The sequence below is a fragment of the Phanerochaete carnosa genome (assembly GCF_000300595.1).
Source record: "Phanerochaete carnosa HHB-10118-sp unplaced genomic scaffold PHACAscaffold_5, whole genome shotgun sequence".
NCBI classification, from domain to species: Eukaryota; Fungi; Basidiomycota; class Agaricomycetes; order Polyporales; family Phanerochaetaceae; genus Phanerochaete; species Phanerochaete carnosa.
The window spans coordinates 733,874-745,693 of NW_006767632.1; the positions used below are offsets into that span (position 1 = coordinate 733,874).

The 11,820-nt window shown below is 53.0% G+C and overlaps 6 protein-coding genes and 2 non-coding genes across 8 annotated transcripts; 4 read left to right on the top strand and 4 right to left on the bottom strand.

The window, feature by feature from the left end:
• Position 1: 1 nt before the first annotated feature.
• On the bottom strand, positions 2-314 carry PHACADRAFT_255576 (uncharacterized protein; the record flags this gene model as incomplete). Its single annotated transcript, XM_007395429.1, has 1 exon — positions 2-314. Exon 1 carries the CDS (start codon positions 298-300, stop codon positions 4-6), a length of 297 nt encoding a protein of 98 aa, XP_007395491.1. The 5' UTR covers positions 301-314.
• A 98-nt stretch (positions 315-412) lies between these two features.
• Positions 413-486, bottom strand: PHACADRAFT_t83. Its single transcript has one exon. It is a non-coding gene; the product is annotated as a tRNA-Ile (tRNA).
• Positions 487-602: 116 nt separating this feature from the next.
• PHACADRAFT_120225 (uncharacterized protein) lies at positions 603-2,019 on the top strand. The gene is made up of 2 exons (XM_007395430.1): positions 603-935; positions 991-2,019. The coding sequence occupies exons 1-2, from the start codon at positions 673-675 to the stop codon at positions 1,766-1,768; spliced, it is 1,041 nt and encodes a 346-aa protein (XP_007395492.1). The 5' UTR covers positions 603-672; the 3' UTR covers positions 1,769-2,019.
• Positions 2,020-2,555: 536 nt separating this feature from the next.
• On the bottom strand, positions 2,556-4,482 carry PHACADRAFT_143155 (glycosyltransferase family 22 protein). The gene is made up of 4 exons (XM_007395431.1): positions 4,059-4,482; positions 3,719-4,008; positions 2,997-3,665; positions 2,556-2,934 (listed from the first exon to the last, which is right to left on the bottom strand). The coding sequence occupies exons 1-4, from the start codon at positions 4,467-4,469 to the stop codon at positions 2,598-2,600; spliced, it is 1,707 nt and encodes a 568-aa protein (XP_007395493.1). The 5' UTR covers positions 4,470-4,482; the 3' UTR covers positions 2,556-2,597.
• A 265-nt stretch (positions 4,483-4,747) lies between these two features.
• Positions 4,748-6,439, top strand: PHACADRAFT_195181 (uncharacterized protein; the record flags this gene model as incomplete). Its single annotated transcript, XM_007395432.1, has 4 exons — positions 4,748-4,870; positions 4,925-5,548; positions 5,599-6,333; positions 6,383-6,439. 4 exons carry the CDS (start codon positions 4,748-4,750, stop codon positions 6,437-6,439), a joined length of 1,539 nt encoding a protein of 512 aa, XP_007395494.1.
• Positions 6,363-9,169, bottom strand: PHACADRAFT_208680 (uncharacterized protein). Its single transcript, XM_007395433.1, has 10 exons — positions 8,922-9,169; positions 8,672-8,866; positions 8,538-8,614; positions 8,399-8,487; positions 8,225-8,349; positions 8,083-8,171; positions 7,909-8,030; positions 7,118-7,854; positions 6,846-7,066; positions 6,363-6,789 (listed from the first exon to the last, which is right to left on the bottom strand). Exons 1-10 carry the CDS (start codon positions 9,111-9,113, stop codon positions 6,636-6,638), a joined length of 2,001 nt encoding a protein of 666 aa, XP_007395495.1. The 5' UTR covers positions 9,114-9,169; the 3' UTR covers positions 6,363-6,635.
• A 329-nt stretch (positions 9,170-9,498) lies between these two features.
• Positions 9,499-10,886, top strand: PHACADRAFT_255580 (uncharacterized protein; the record flags this gene model as incomplete). The annotated part of the gene is made up of 1 exon (XM_007395434.1): positions 9,499-10,886. A coding segment is annotated over exon 1 (661 nt), but the record flags the coding sequence as incomplete, so codon positions are not given.
• Positions 10,887-11,008: 122 nt separating this feature from the next.
• Positions 11,009-11,082, top strand: PHACADRAFT_t67. The gene has a single exon. It is a non-coding gene; the product is annotated as a tRNA-Ile (tRNA).
• Positions 11,083-11,820: the final 738 nt, after the last annotated feature.

An 11,820-nucleotide genomic window follows, 5' to 3' on the forward strand; every position in this document is an offset into this window, starting at 1 on the left:
TCGTTAGCACCTCGCCACTGTGTGCAGAGGCAGTGGAACGTACTCGATGTCGTGTAATGCTAACAAGAAATCGTGCGCGTCCTGTGCGTTATCTCCTGCGAGCTTCACTAACGGACACCCGTCATGTTGTTCAGCATCTTCGGGCTGCGGTAGCGTGAAGAGGTTTTTGAAAAACGGGGAATGTCTGGTCAGAATCCCAGTGTACACGCGGAACAGAATGTTCTCTGCTTGAAGTATGATTGTCCCATCTTCGAACCAGAGATCTTCGCACCTCTGCAGGTCGCTGGTATCCACGTCCATGAGTCAAAAAAAAAAGGTCACAATGGCGATCGCAACAAAACGTGCACGACGTGTAATTATTAATATCTAGCCATGCCTTGTGGCGCACACCTGAAAAAGGAAGAAAAAAAAGTGGCCAACGCCGGGATCGAACCGACGACCTTGGCGTTATTAGCACCACGCTCTAACCAGCTGAGCTAGTCGGCCATTGGGAAACTGGTAAGTACTATTGTTAATAACTGTTAGTGCACGCTCGCGACCTCACCAGGCTCGCCTTCAATTCACATGATCTTGACAAGCGTGAGCTCAAGGCTGTCCGCTAAGCAACGACCGCTATCATGATTGCTAGCACTTTTTTGAGTCTGCGAAATACGTTAAACGCTACCCCTCACGATGAGCCATAAGGAAGAGACGTCTGAGCTAGTGCGTTGTGAAGATGTTTGGTTCGAAGACGGAACTGTGGTGTTACAGGCCGACAAAACTCTATTTCGTGTCTACGCGGGCGTGCTCTCCAGGCACTCTTCCTTTTTCAACGATGTTTTCGCAGCCCCACGACCTCCAGATTTGGATACATATGACGGGTGTCTCCTTATTGCCATGCGAGGAGACAGCCCCACAGATGTTCGAAACTTTCTGCTGGCGATGCTTGACATAGAGTAAGTGGCCCGTCCACATACGAAGAGCTTGCCGCTGAGTTGTTGAACCCGATAGGCATTTTGAATCGTTGATAGCTGACCCCTGCGCGGCGGTCGCGATTCTCAAACTCAGCGAGAAATATGAGGCTCACAAGCTCCGACGACGTGTCACCACCGCGCTCGCACCTCTGTTCCCCACAACGCTCGCCGCTTTTGACGAGCTACGTTCTCGAGGTGCCCTTCCTCAGTCATATCAGCTTAGGCTCATCTACCACATCATCTCTCTTGAACTTGCACTCGAGTCTGCGGCACCAAGCTTCCTACCCTCCCTTCTGCATTTCATGGCGGGTCAAAAGACCGAGGTCCTAGACCTCATCCTCTCTGGGGGCGAGGATTACACGAAAACGCTCATTCTGAGCCCTAAAGTGAAGCATGCGCTCTTGCTTGCAAAACAGCGGCTCTCCACGTTGGGTCGGAAGGAGGTATTCACCAAGATGTTCGAAGTCGGGGCATGCGAGCAGGCCGAGAGATGCAACGCACTTCGGTTGGCATTTATCATCGATTTCCAGGGCCCGGACGGCTACTTGGACCCCCTCCAATCAGCCCGCGCATTCGGGAAAGACTTGCCGGAGCTTTTCTGCTCGTCCTGCACGGGCATAATAGCGCAGAGCATCAGCGAGGGGCGTACCAGAGTATGGGAGCAACTCCCGCAAGTTTTCGCGCTTCCGTCCTGGAAAGAACTGGCAAAAGACACCTTTCATCTACCCCCTGCCGCCATATCATCTCTGGATGCTCCTCTTACTCCTCGCCCTTGGGACAACGATTGGATTGATGTTATTCCTCCCTCTGCCTAATCTATAGACTCTTCTGTAGGACTGATTCGATGTCTTGTCCGTGCCGCCGGCGAGATCATGGTAGCACCATACTCGAACTCTTGGTGCTTACAATGGTTGATCTCGGTTGGTCTGCACTACATTATGTACACTAAATTTTTTGCCTCGTTTGCGCTACTCGCCACGTTTTTTGAAAGATTCTCGCAGGTCTTACAATATGTGACTAGAATCTATTCGGACATCTTATGGACCTTGGTATGTGCACCATGCGTGAGGTCTTATCTTATACTGTGAACTTGTCATGCACGCTACACCACATCTGACGCATGTTCACCCCAACTTGTGAGTTTCCCTCGATGTACGGACTTAGGGGTTACTCATCTTTGTTATCAGCAGCAATCTGAATCACTTTGAACGTTGGCAAGTCTCAGGCCAGACCTAATGCATCCGAAAGTTATCGCCAGTGGCAAATATCTGACAACAGGACCACAACACACACAGTGGCCTTGTAGGTATGCTATCACCATGTGTGGAGGCTAAGGCTTCCGTCATATTGGCCAGCCCTCGCAAGCTGTCGTACAAAACTTCAATGACATTGATCGGCGAAGTACCGATGCGCACACACTTTCGCCGCCCTGTTGTGACCAGTAATGTGCAGACGTCCGTCTGAATATTTCCAGCTGGTGTGATGAAAAGGCCTGCATGATATATATATATATATTCACTATCCTTGTCCTCACTTGACGGACCAAGGCTCTTCGGAGCGGCGAAAGCCGACGCTCCTCTTCACGGATCATCGCTGGAGGGGTAGAAACTTCCTGAAATAAAAGTCTCACACAGCCAATTCTCCCTACGCGACCTTCATCACCAGAACACCACCTCGCCTCCGCCTGTCGCCCTCCCACCCGTAGTTCTCGTGCCAAACCGGCACGTAGCCCTTCTCCTTCAATAAATCCACGACACCAGGTTCACGCAGGAGCACGCCAAACATGACGAGGTATTCAGGCCATTCGTGCATCCAATCGTGCACGTCCCTTCTTTCGCGCGGTTCTCCAGGCCTGCTGGACGGGTGAGGGGAGGGCGGGAAGGAGTGGTCCACACTTGGAGGGAAGCGCGTGCGGAGATACGCCATGGGCGAGTCGTAGAACACATCGGCCTGGTCCTTGTAGTCTTTGGTGATTTCACCACTGTCCCCGTGTATTAGAGATATGGGGCGGTAATGCAGAGAATGAAGAGACCGGAAACTCACCCAAGCGGCGGTTCACAACCGAGGGCCCATAACCTTTGGTCGTCCGACCATGTCGGCTTGTGCAGATACGCCTGCCATGGTGTGGAATGGCAAGGCATAAGAAATCCCACAGAGCTCACTGCGTCATCGGGAAGTGATCTAAGATACAAGATGACGTCTATTTGCGCGCGGCCGTGAAAGAGCATGAGGTAGATCAACGGGGGTATGTTGAGCAATATAAGGAGGAAATGAGCTCTGGAAATTGGCAGTTTCGATGACCTGGAGTGGCGCTTCTTCGTTGCAGTTTTCTTGGCTAATTTACGATAGTAGACATCGACGATGGAGCGGGTGGCAAATAGGTGCAATATGGGTAGGAGTGGATGTATGAATCTCCACTCCTTATGTCCTGCGAGGGAATAGACGGTGATTGTCCACAGGACTAGCCCAACAAGCGATTTGGACGCCGGAGTTCCACCTGCACCGACCGAGAGCAGCATCCCGTGCAATGAGAACGGGAGCACGATGGTGGCAAGAACAAGCAGCCCTTGAGACAGATAGTAATGCCAGGGGCTTGTTCCATAAAATAGAGACACAGACGAGAGGTTCGTACGTGCAAAGTTCAAAGGTGCGATTGTGAGCTTCCCGTAATACAGGGAGTCAAGAGCGCATAGTGTGGTCAAAGCAAGTGACCTGTTCATTATCGTGTTAAAACGTGCCACGCATGAGTGAAATAAGAAACATACCCTATTAATGCAACGTTAATCGCCAGATACAAGATGTCTTTGATGTCCCTGCGACATTCCCAGGCGAGTAGAGTTACCATGTAGACCCAAAGGACAGCATTTGTCGGCCTGACCGCGCAAGCCACGGCCGCGATTGACAGTGATAGTCTGAACGATCTTTTCCAGGAACTTGACTGTGTATCCCAAGGAAAATAAGACAGCGCGACAGTAGTCAGAGATGTCTCTGCAGAATTTGACAGCGAACGAGACAAAGCGAGGCCATGGAATAGCGAGGCCAAGGAGAGCAGCAACTGGTTGTAAATGAGCGACAAAGCCCGAATCCTAGAGACTCACGACTCACCACGATAGATACGTATCTCTCTCCAATAACTCTCTCCGTAAGGATGCACAGCCAAATATCTGTCAAGGAAGCCAGCGCACCGTGGAGGATCTTAGGTCCCCAGATCTGGTTCAAAATGTGAATGAAACAGATACAAAGCGAGGTCAAAGCATACTCACCTACCAGCAATTCTGTTCCATCCAAGTGTAGTATTTTGAGCGCATAGTATATCGGTGCATTCAGCCCCGGATACAAAATGCTACGAATGGGCTCCGGAGAGAGCCACTCCCAGGTGAGGTGTCCATAGCTGAAGACGAGTTGGTGGGCTACTTCGAGAGACTGGAAATACTCGTCGGGTTGGAAGAATGTCTGGGTCAAGAGTGCGATGCAGATGCGGACGGCGAGGGCAGTGAGGACAATGTGTCGTTTCATGTGTGCATCACGGCGGAGGTCGAGCAAGAGAGGCCGGCGTGTCGTCACACGGCCAAATAAGAATATGAGCGCCAAGCAAGCTTTGTGGCGCTTCGCCAGGCCGAGCCTCCAACCCGCGACCCGCCGCGACCTCGGTCTCGAGAACCTGCAAGGCAGTGCCCCAGAGCAAATTATGGCCAGAATGTGGCCGGTCACAGTACCCAGGGTACACCTAACTCTTGTCTTCCGGCAACCACTACGTTGCAGCTAGCATACAGCAGACCTCTGAACTTTTGAAGATGGCAACGGCAACGACCGGCGAGCTCCAAGCAGACGCGACCAACGAGATACACCTCTCCACAGAGCTGCTTGTGATAGTGTTCTCTCACCTGCAATTCAGAGACCTAGGCAACTGTTGTCTGGTGCGTTGTTGTTACCCTCTGAGGTAAGTAGCGGGTACCTAACGTTTCATCTAGGTTTCCATTAGGCTTAAGGAGATCATCAAAAACACGCCCGAACTTCAATATTATCTGGAGACACAGGCCGCTGCGTATAGCAGACACCCGTTACTGCAAGATAGAACAAAGTCCATTGTCGACAAGTTCGAAGACTTCCGCAAGGTCCAACGCAATTGGAGGGACCCTCGGCCTGAAAAGGTCCTGCACTGGATTTCTCCTACGCCATCCGCCTTCTGCGACGCCTTTGGTGGTGTGGTTATTGGCTCCTCCTTTGATGTCACAGACCTTTTTATTGTACACTCAGATCCCGGACCGCGCTTTGAGCAGCTGTCGATGAACCGGCGCGTGCTCCCGCGCGGCGTCGACGTGAGCCAGGATCTCCTCGCTGTTGTCGCAATGGATGAAACTCTGGGTTTTCGGCAGCTGGAGTTCCTTTCTCTCAAAACGGGTCGCCGCCATCACCGCGCACAAAGGCGAGCAATAGACGAGACACACCTTGGCTATGCGGCAGTGGAGAACTGCGTAATGGACGTTTTTGCACGTATGTCGATATCCGGCGACTGGTTGATCTTCGAGGTCGGCCATACCTGCGACGAGCTTAACATCTACCTGTGCCACTGGCCTACGGGAGAGATTCGGGCGGTATGTTCTCGTACACTATCACATCATCCAGGGCACTAACACCTCCGCAGCGATGGACAAGCGACCGCGAAGTCTGGTACCAACATGCGTATCTCACCACCTCGCACCTCTTTATCTCCCACGTTGTTCTTCCTCGCCAGCCGCACATCGACGTCTACGCGCTCTCCGCGTTCCCCGCGCCGACGCGGACTGATACGCCCGTTGCGCGCTTCGCGCTCCCTGAGCTAGATGCAGACGCCAAGGCCGACAGCGTGCGGTACTTCACCTTCTCGGCCCGTCCAGACCATTCCCTCTGCGAGAGCCCGCACGCACCTGAGACCGCGCTCTTGTGCTTGACCGTGCGCCATTCGGGTGGTGCGATGCTCTTCGTGCCCCTCTCGACGTTCACTTCTGTCCAGCCAAGCGTAGACGTCCCTGAAGTGCATCCCTGGGTAAGCTGGGGCCCGCAGCGCACGCGAGTCTGCGAAGGCGCGGACTTGCTGGCCTTGTCGGGAATGCGTGCTGTCCTCTCCGATCGGATATTCGACTTCAACCCGTGGGACGCCGCGACTAACGCATACATGCCCGTGCGTTTGGATTCGAATGCGGAGTCGGAGTGTAATACCAGCCGTGAGGCGCGGGGACGCGTGCTTCACTGCGGGCCGAGTATCGCCAGTAAGGACGCGGGGTTGTGCGGCGAGGTAGTCACCGGCCTAGCGTATCGAGAGGTACTGGTGAAATTCGACGAAGAGGTGGACCTCCAAGATGGATGGGTGCATATTCAGCATGATGAAGATGGACCAAAGGTGCGTTGCCTGTTCTTGCACGAAATGATAATCCTGACGACCACTGCAGCTCGTTCACTCGGGGTTGCGAGACAACGCGTTGGTTCTGGTATTTTACAAGCTCTGATGCATCGATAAATGGACTAGGCGCAGCCTCAAAGGGATTCGCAGATGCTTTGTCTGGATATATACTTATACTGTACGCAGTTAACTGATACATGTACTCTAATAAGGAGCCTAGTAACAAGAAGTCTGCATGACGGTGTAAGCTACACCATCCGAGCACTAGAGTATAGAGACCATAATCACTACGCGAACTCTGCTTACCACCCGAGAGCAATTAGCTCAGGCGTAGACACTTTAAAGTCCAGTTCCTTATACATGACGGGAAGCGGGCGTTCGTTGTCGTTCGTCGGCTCGCCATCAGGGACATAGTAGTCCACACCATATTTGGGCCTAAACTGTACCACACCATGTCTGCCGACCAATAATCAGCACATACCGAAAAGCCAAGAAGCAATGAGTGTACGCACGCCCTTTCCATATGCGCCTTAAGTGCCTTGAGGCCTTTGTGCGAGAAGAAAAAGTTGCACATCGCGCGATCGAACCGGCGGCAGCGCATGCACCAGAACGTACCCGTCGTTGTCTTCGGCCTGTCCTTTGCCTCGAGTTTCTTGAGCGCCGCGCAATCCGCGTCGTCGAGCAGGACCCATTCGCGCTGGCCTGCATGACAGGGTTTATAGACGTGGGAGACCTGTGCGGGATCGCACCAAGACAAGAAGTGTAGACTGAGTGGAGGACGTACCGCTTTACGCCAGGTTATGATCTCCTTGCATGGCACACATGCGATGCGCGCGTCAAGCTCGTCCATCTCTTCCGCTGATGCCGTGGAGGGATCGAGCCCGCACAGTTGCACGATCTCCGCCGCAGCAAAGCTCGCGTGCAGGTCGAACGTAATGTTCGCCTTGAGCTGCGCGGGGTCTAACATATATGAGCTGCACAGGTAGATGTCGCAGACCGCGTTTGCGAGGTCGTCGTCGGGGCTCTGGGGCTCGTCCACGCGCCGCCGCTCGTGTCGCGTGTGTGTATGCACGAGTATGCGCGGATATCCTATCGTCGTGTCGTTGCATGGCAGGGGATATGATCCTTTGCTCGCACAGTGGAACCAGACTAATGCGGAGCGCAGCACATCCGGGTGGCGCGTGCCAATGAGCCAAGGAGGCAGGAGCGGATAAAGATGCTGCGAGGCGTCGTTGTGCCACTGCTGAATGGCAATGGGGATGAGACCTGTGAAGTGCGCGGCGTCAAGTGCAGCACCAGAGGTAACGAGTTCATCGATATACGCCCGGGCTTGCGGGATGCAGCAAAAATCCATGGTAGTCGGGAAACAGTCCGTCAGCGGGCGGGTACGCCCATAAGCGTCGAGAAGGGGGCGTATAGCATTGATAGCGGTGGTATACGGAGCCGATCGTTGCTCTCGTATCCGTTCCCTACGCGCCCTCTGTACCCAGCTGATAATGGGATCTTTGATCTTCAACCAATCTATATACAAACGCGTCAGAAGATGTTGAGCAGCGTACATTACAGACGACGTACTCCGTTCTGTAAGAGGGGTAGGCTCTTTCATACCTTCCATATTTCTTAGGAAGTCTTTCTGAGAACTGTTGAGGAAGGCTTTCTCGTCGCCCAGACCAGTTTCTGACAGCTTATCCCACACGCTAGAAAAAAAATTAACATGTAGGACTAACGCGAAGTGGGTAGGGAGCTCACGCGCGACGTCGCTGCTTGCGGATTGCATCCAGCTCCAGTTCGCGATTACGATTCCTTTGCTCGTCCCATAGCTGATGGGGCAGAAGCCTCTGCCATAGCGCAGTTAGCAAAGATTGGAGGCGCCGAAACGCGAACTTCTAACCTGCTTCAGAAGCTTCGTCTTCTCTTTGGACCGTTTCAGAAGATGATCTATTCCTCCATTATCGTTTCCCTGAGTCTCCCATTGCTCTAGGAAGGGAGCCAGGTCGCTCATTCGTACGTAAGTATCTATTCACGATACTGAGCGACACACGCATACATGCAAGTGAGAGCGTACTTCTGCCCCTAGTTATCGATGGGAGGTATGATCTTAGCCAGTCTCGTTTATGATCGTTCGGGTGATTAGTGGCATCAAAGAAAAAGGCACTGGAAATGCATCAGTAGGCTATTTAGTTGAATGGACACAGCGCGCGTACGGATTTTCGCGACAGCTCTTGCAACACCGGGTCAACAAAAGCCACTCAATAATTTGGGTTCCTTGCCTGCCGCAGTACTAGAACAAAGATACCATGAGCCGACGATGTATGAAAGAATGGGCATGGTGTCGTACGTGGCAGTTGGTAGTGAAGAGTAGATTAGCATACGCTGGTTCGCTCAACTCTGGAGGGCAGTCAGGAAGGCCGGGCACGTTATTGCGAGCCGATCGCCAGACAGTAATAGAAGACCGATGAAAGAGCAGCGTGCGGAAGGCTTTGTTGCTTCTGGAAAGGGCGATGAGGTCTCCCGGCAGCAAATTACTGAATATCTATAGCATATATGCGTCAGTTTTGGAGCATAGATCCAGGTGCGGGAGGTATAACCTCAAAGATCACGTCTAAAGGCATGTCTGTGAGCAGGCTGAGGGATTTCTTTTTCCCTCGTCGCTTGAGAGCACCTTGAATTTGAGCTATGTTCGCGGTCTTGGCGCGTTTTTTTGGAGGAGGGGCTGCGGACGCTTCCACCGAAGGCTCAGGGGCCTCTGAGGTTTGAATTTGGGCGATATCTGGGTCCATTAAGACACAGTGGGATGTGCTGCTACGATATCTACGTGAATGTTAGACTTGAGGCTGATAGATGCGGAAGTTATACAGCGGGATAAAAGCAGAGACCAAGTGAACCCTGGGGTTTCGAAGGATTCAGCCACGGCGCAAGGACAAGACATACATTAAATGAAAAATAAATAACAGCCGCAAGAGTCTCCGACTGTTGCAGTCGTCTCGGTCGCGCACGCCGCGCCCGTCGTCGTTGAGAGAACTGACGTCGACGGTCGAGATGAGCTTGGAATATTGGCGGCGCGCCTGGGGCCGAGTCGGCAAGCCCCGCTGGGTCCCGCCCTTACGGATGCGCTCCGAGATTCCGTCACATCTCCGCTTTGTCGCTTTGTATATAATTAGTGAGATGATTGAGCATATGTCTCTGATATTCATGACTCCCCCGACGCTCCCCGTTGAGCTCTGGCTCTGCATCTTTCGTTGGGCGACGCTCTCGCGCTCTACTCTCTCGAACTGTGTAACTGACTATATCCCCTTCCAAGCAGGAGATCCAGACGGCGTAGATAGGGAGGCCGTTGCCGTCAAGCGCACGCTCGTGCGCGTGTGCAAGTTATGGACGGAGCTCACACGAGATCTACTCTACGAGGATATCACCGTCCGGGACGCGCCCGCGGTTCAACGCGCCCTGCATACCGGCGGAGCTGGCGAGGAGAGATTCCGGAAAGTCCGTCGGGCCTGCCTCCCCTACTCGAGCTGCACGCCATACAGCGCCCACAATATCGCTGCCGCCGCAGCTTTTCTCCACCGCTGCTCAGAGCTAGAGGTCCTCTGCAGACCCAGCACCATGCGCGCTGAGGTTATGATCTTCGACTATCCCGCCGCAGAGTGCCCTTCGCTTCGCTCGTTACGCCGTTTAGACTGGTGGCATATCAACGAAGCAGCGAGGAGCGGAGGAGTGAATACCTTGACCGAGGTCATCCGCGCGGCACCACGTCTTCGTTACCTGTCATTGGGCGGAGACTTATGGTTGAACCTCATGGAGCGACAGCCGCTTGCCCTTCCCCACCTTACTACGCTCCGCATCAGGCGCATAAACCTCCTATTTCTACAGCAAGTCACGCGATGGAACATGCCTGCCCTCCGCAACATTGTCATCGATATCTTCAGCACTCCCCTTCTCCTGGAGCCGCTGTGGGAGACCTACGGCGGGCAGATCCGCACAGTCGAACTTGGGAAAGGCCTCAAGTTCTATGTCCTAGACCTCGTCTCGCACGTTGTCGCGCGGTGTCCAGCCATCGAGGAGCTGGGATATTATCTCTTTTTCACCGCCGCCCCCCAAGTTCCCCAGGAGCCAAATCGTTCCCTCACCACCCTACGCTGGCATGCTAGCTCTAACGAGTTCTTCACTGCGGACGGCACAGACTTCTGGCGCCATCTTGCGGAACATGTCACCGCGTTTTCTCGGCCATTCTTCCCAGCATTGAAGACGATAGTCCTACATGGTCGAGAATGGGACAGTGTCGTTATGAACGAACGGTTCTTACCGTTTGCCAGGAAGCTCGGGGAGCGGGGAATGACGATTGAGAGGTACTTGTGAATTATGGATTTGGCCGTCCTTCTTCTCTTCTACATTAAATCATGCAATCATTTCTCTGGTCGCTGTGTTTATCCTCACTTCGTATATTTTATGTGGTATTAATTCGCGTAATGCGAATGGGTCGGATAGAGCGCTAGGGTATTAGGACGGACGAGAGTGTGGATAATCTGCACTATCAACTTGTGGGTATGTGAGCATGCTTTGGAACTCACGAACCTAACCTAGCCTCCACGGCCCATGGGTAGTTCGCGGTGGGGGGTGTCGAGGAGTGGTGCGTTGATAATGGTATCATGTATAATGTCTTTCCCACTAATGATATGGCCGACTAGCTCAGTTGGTTAGAGCGTGGTGCTAATAACGCCAAGGTCGTCGGTTCGACCCCGGCGTTGGCCAGTTTTTTTTTTTACCTTCGGTAGTTCTAAGGCTCCAACCGTTTAGTTTACGTGTAAACTTTTTTTGTAAACACACAGTAAATGGTTGTAAACGTTTATAAACAGTTTATAAACAGTAAACAAACAGTTATTACAGGGATCTAACCCACTCTAGTGGATTGCGCCAGATTAGCCTCTGAGAAACCTGTGTGAGCCTACTGCTCTACTTGAGCCTGAAAAGAGAGGTACAAATGTCAGTGCTTGAGCAACGCAAGGCGCTTGCTTGATGCGCGAGAGAAAAGCGAGGCCGCAGCTTCTTACTTACAATATTGATGTCCCAAACACTAGGCCCGACTCGGACGTGTATAGATAGTGCACCTACTCATGCGTACAGGGAAGGAGCAATGCGTGCATCACATCCCGAGCACGGACCGGCCATTAGGCAGCATCTGAACACTCCGTACCTCAAGCATCGTGCTATGGTCATCTCTATGGCCTGCTGGTGTCCCCTACGCATAGTACGCAGATTGCGGGCACACGAATAGTCTCGATCAGCCAGTGGAGGCTGCGGGAGGACAAACACTGGCAATCACAAGCTGCGGGAGCGGTATTGCCAGGCAGCACTGTACTGCGAGGGTAAGACCTACGAAGGTGTCCGTGGGGCTTGTAAGAAGCTTGCGGTTCCGCCTTTAGAAGGTTGGCATGTCCTATCATTGATCTCGTCGTTGAGAAGTGGGCCGATAACCTATGCAAGTGTAGC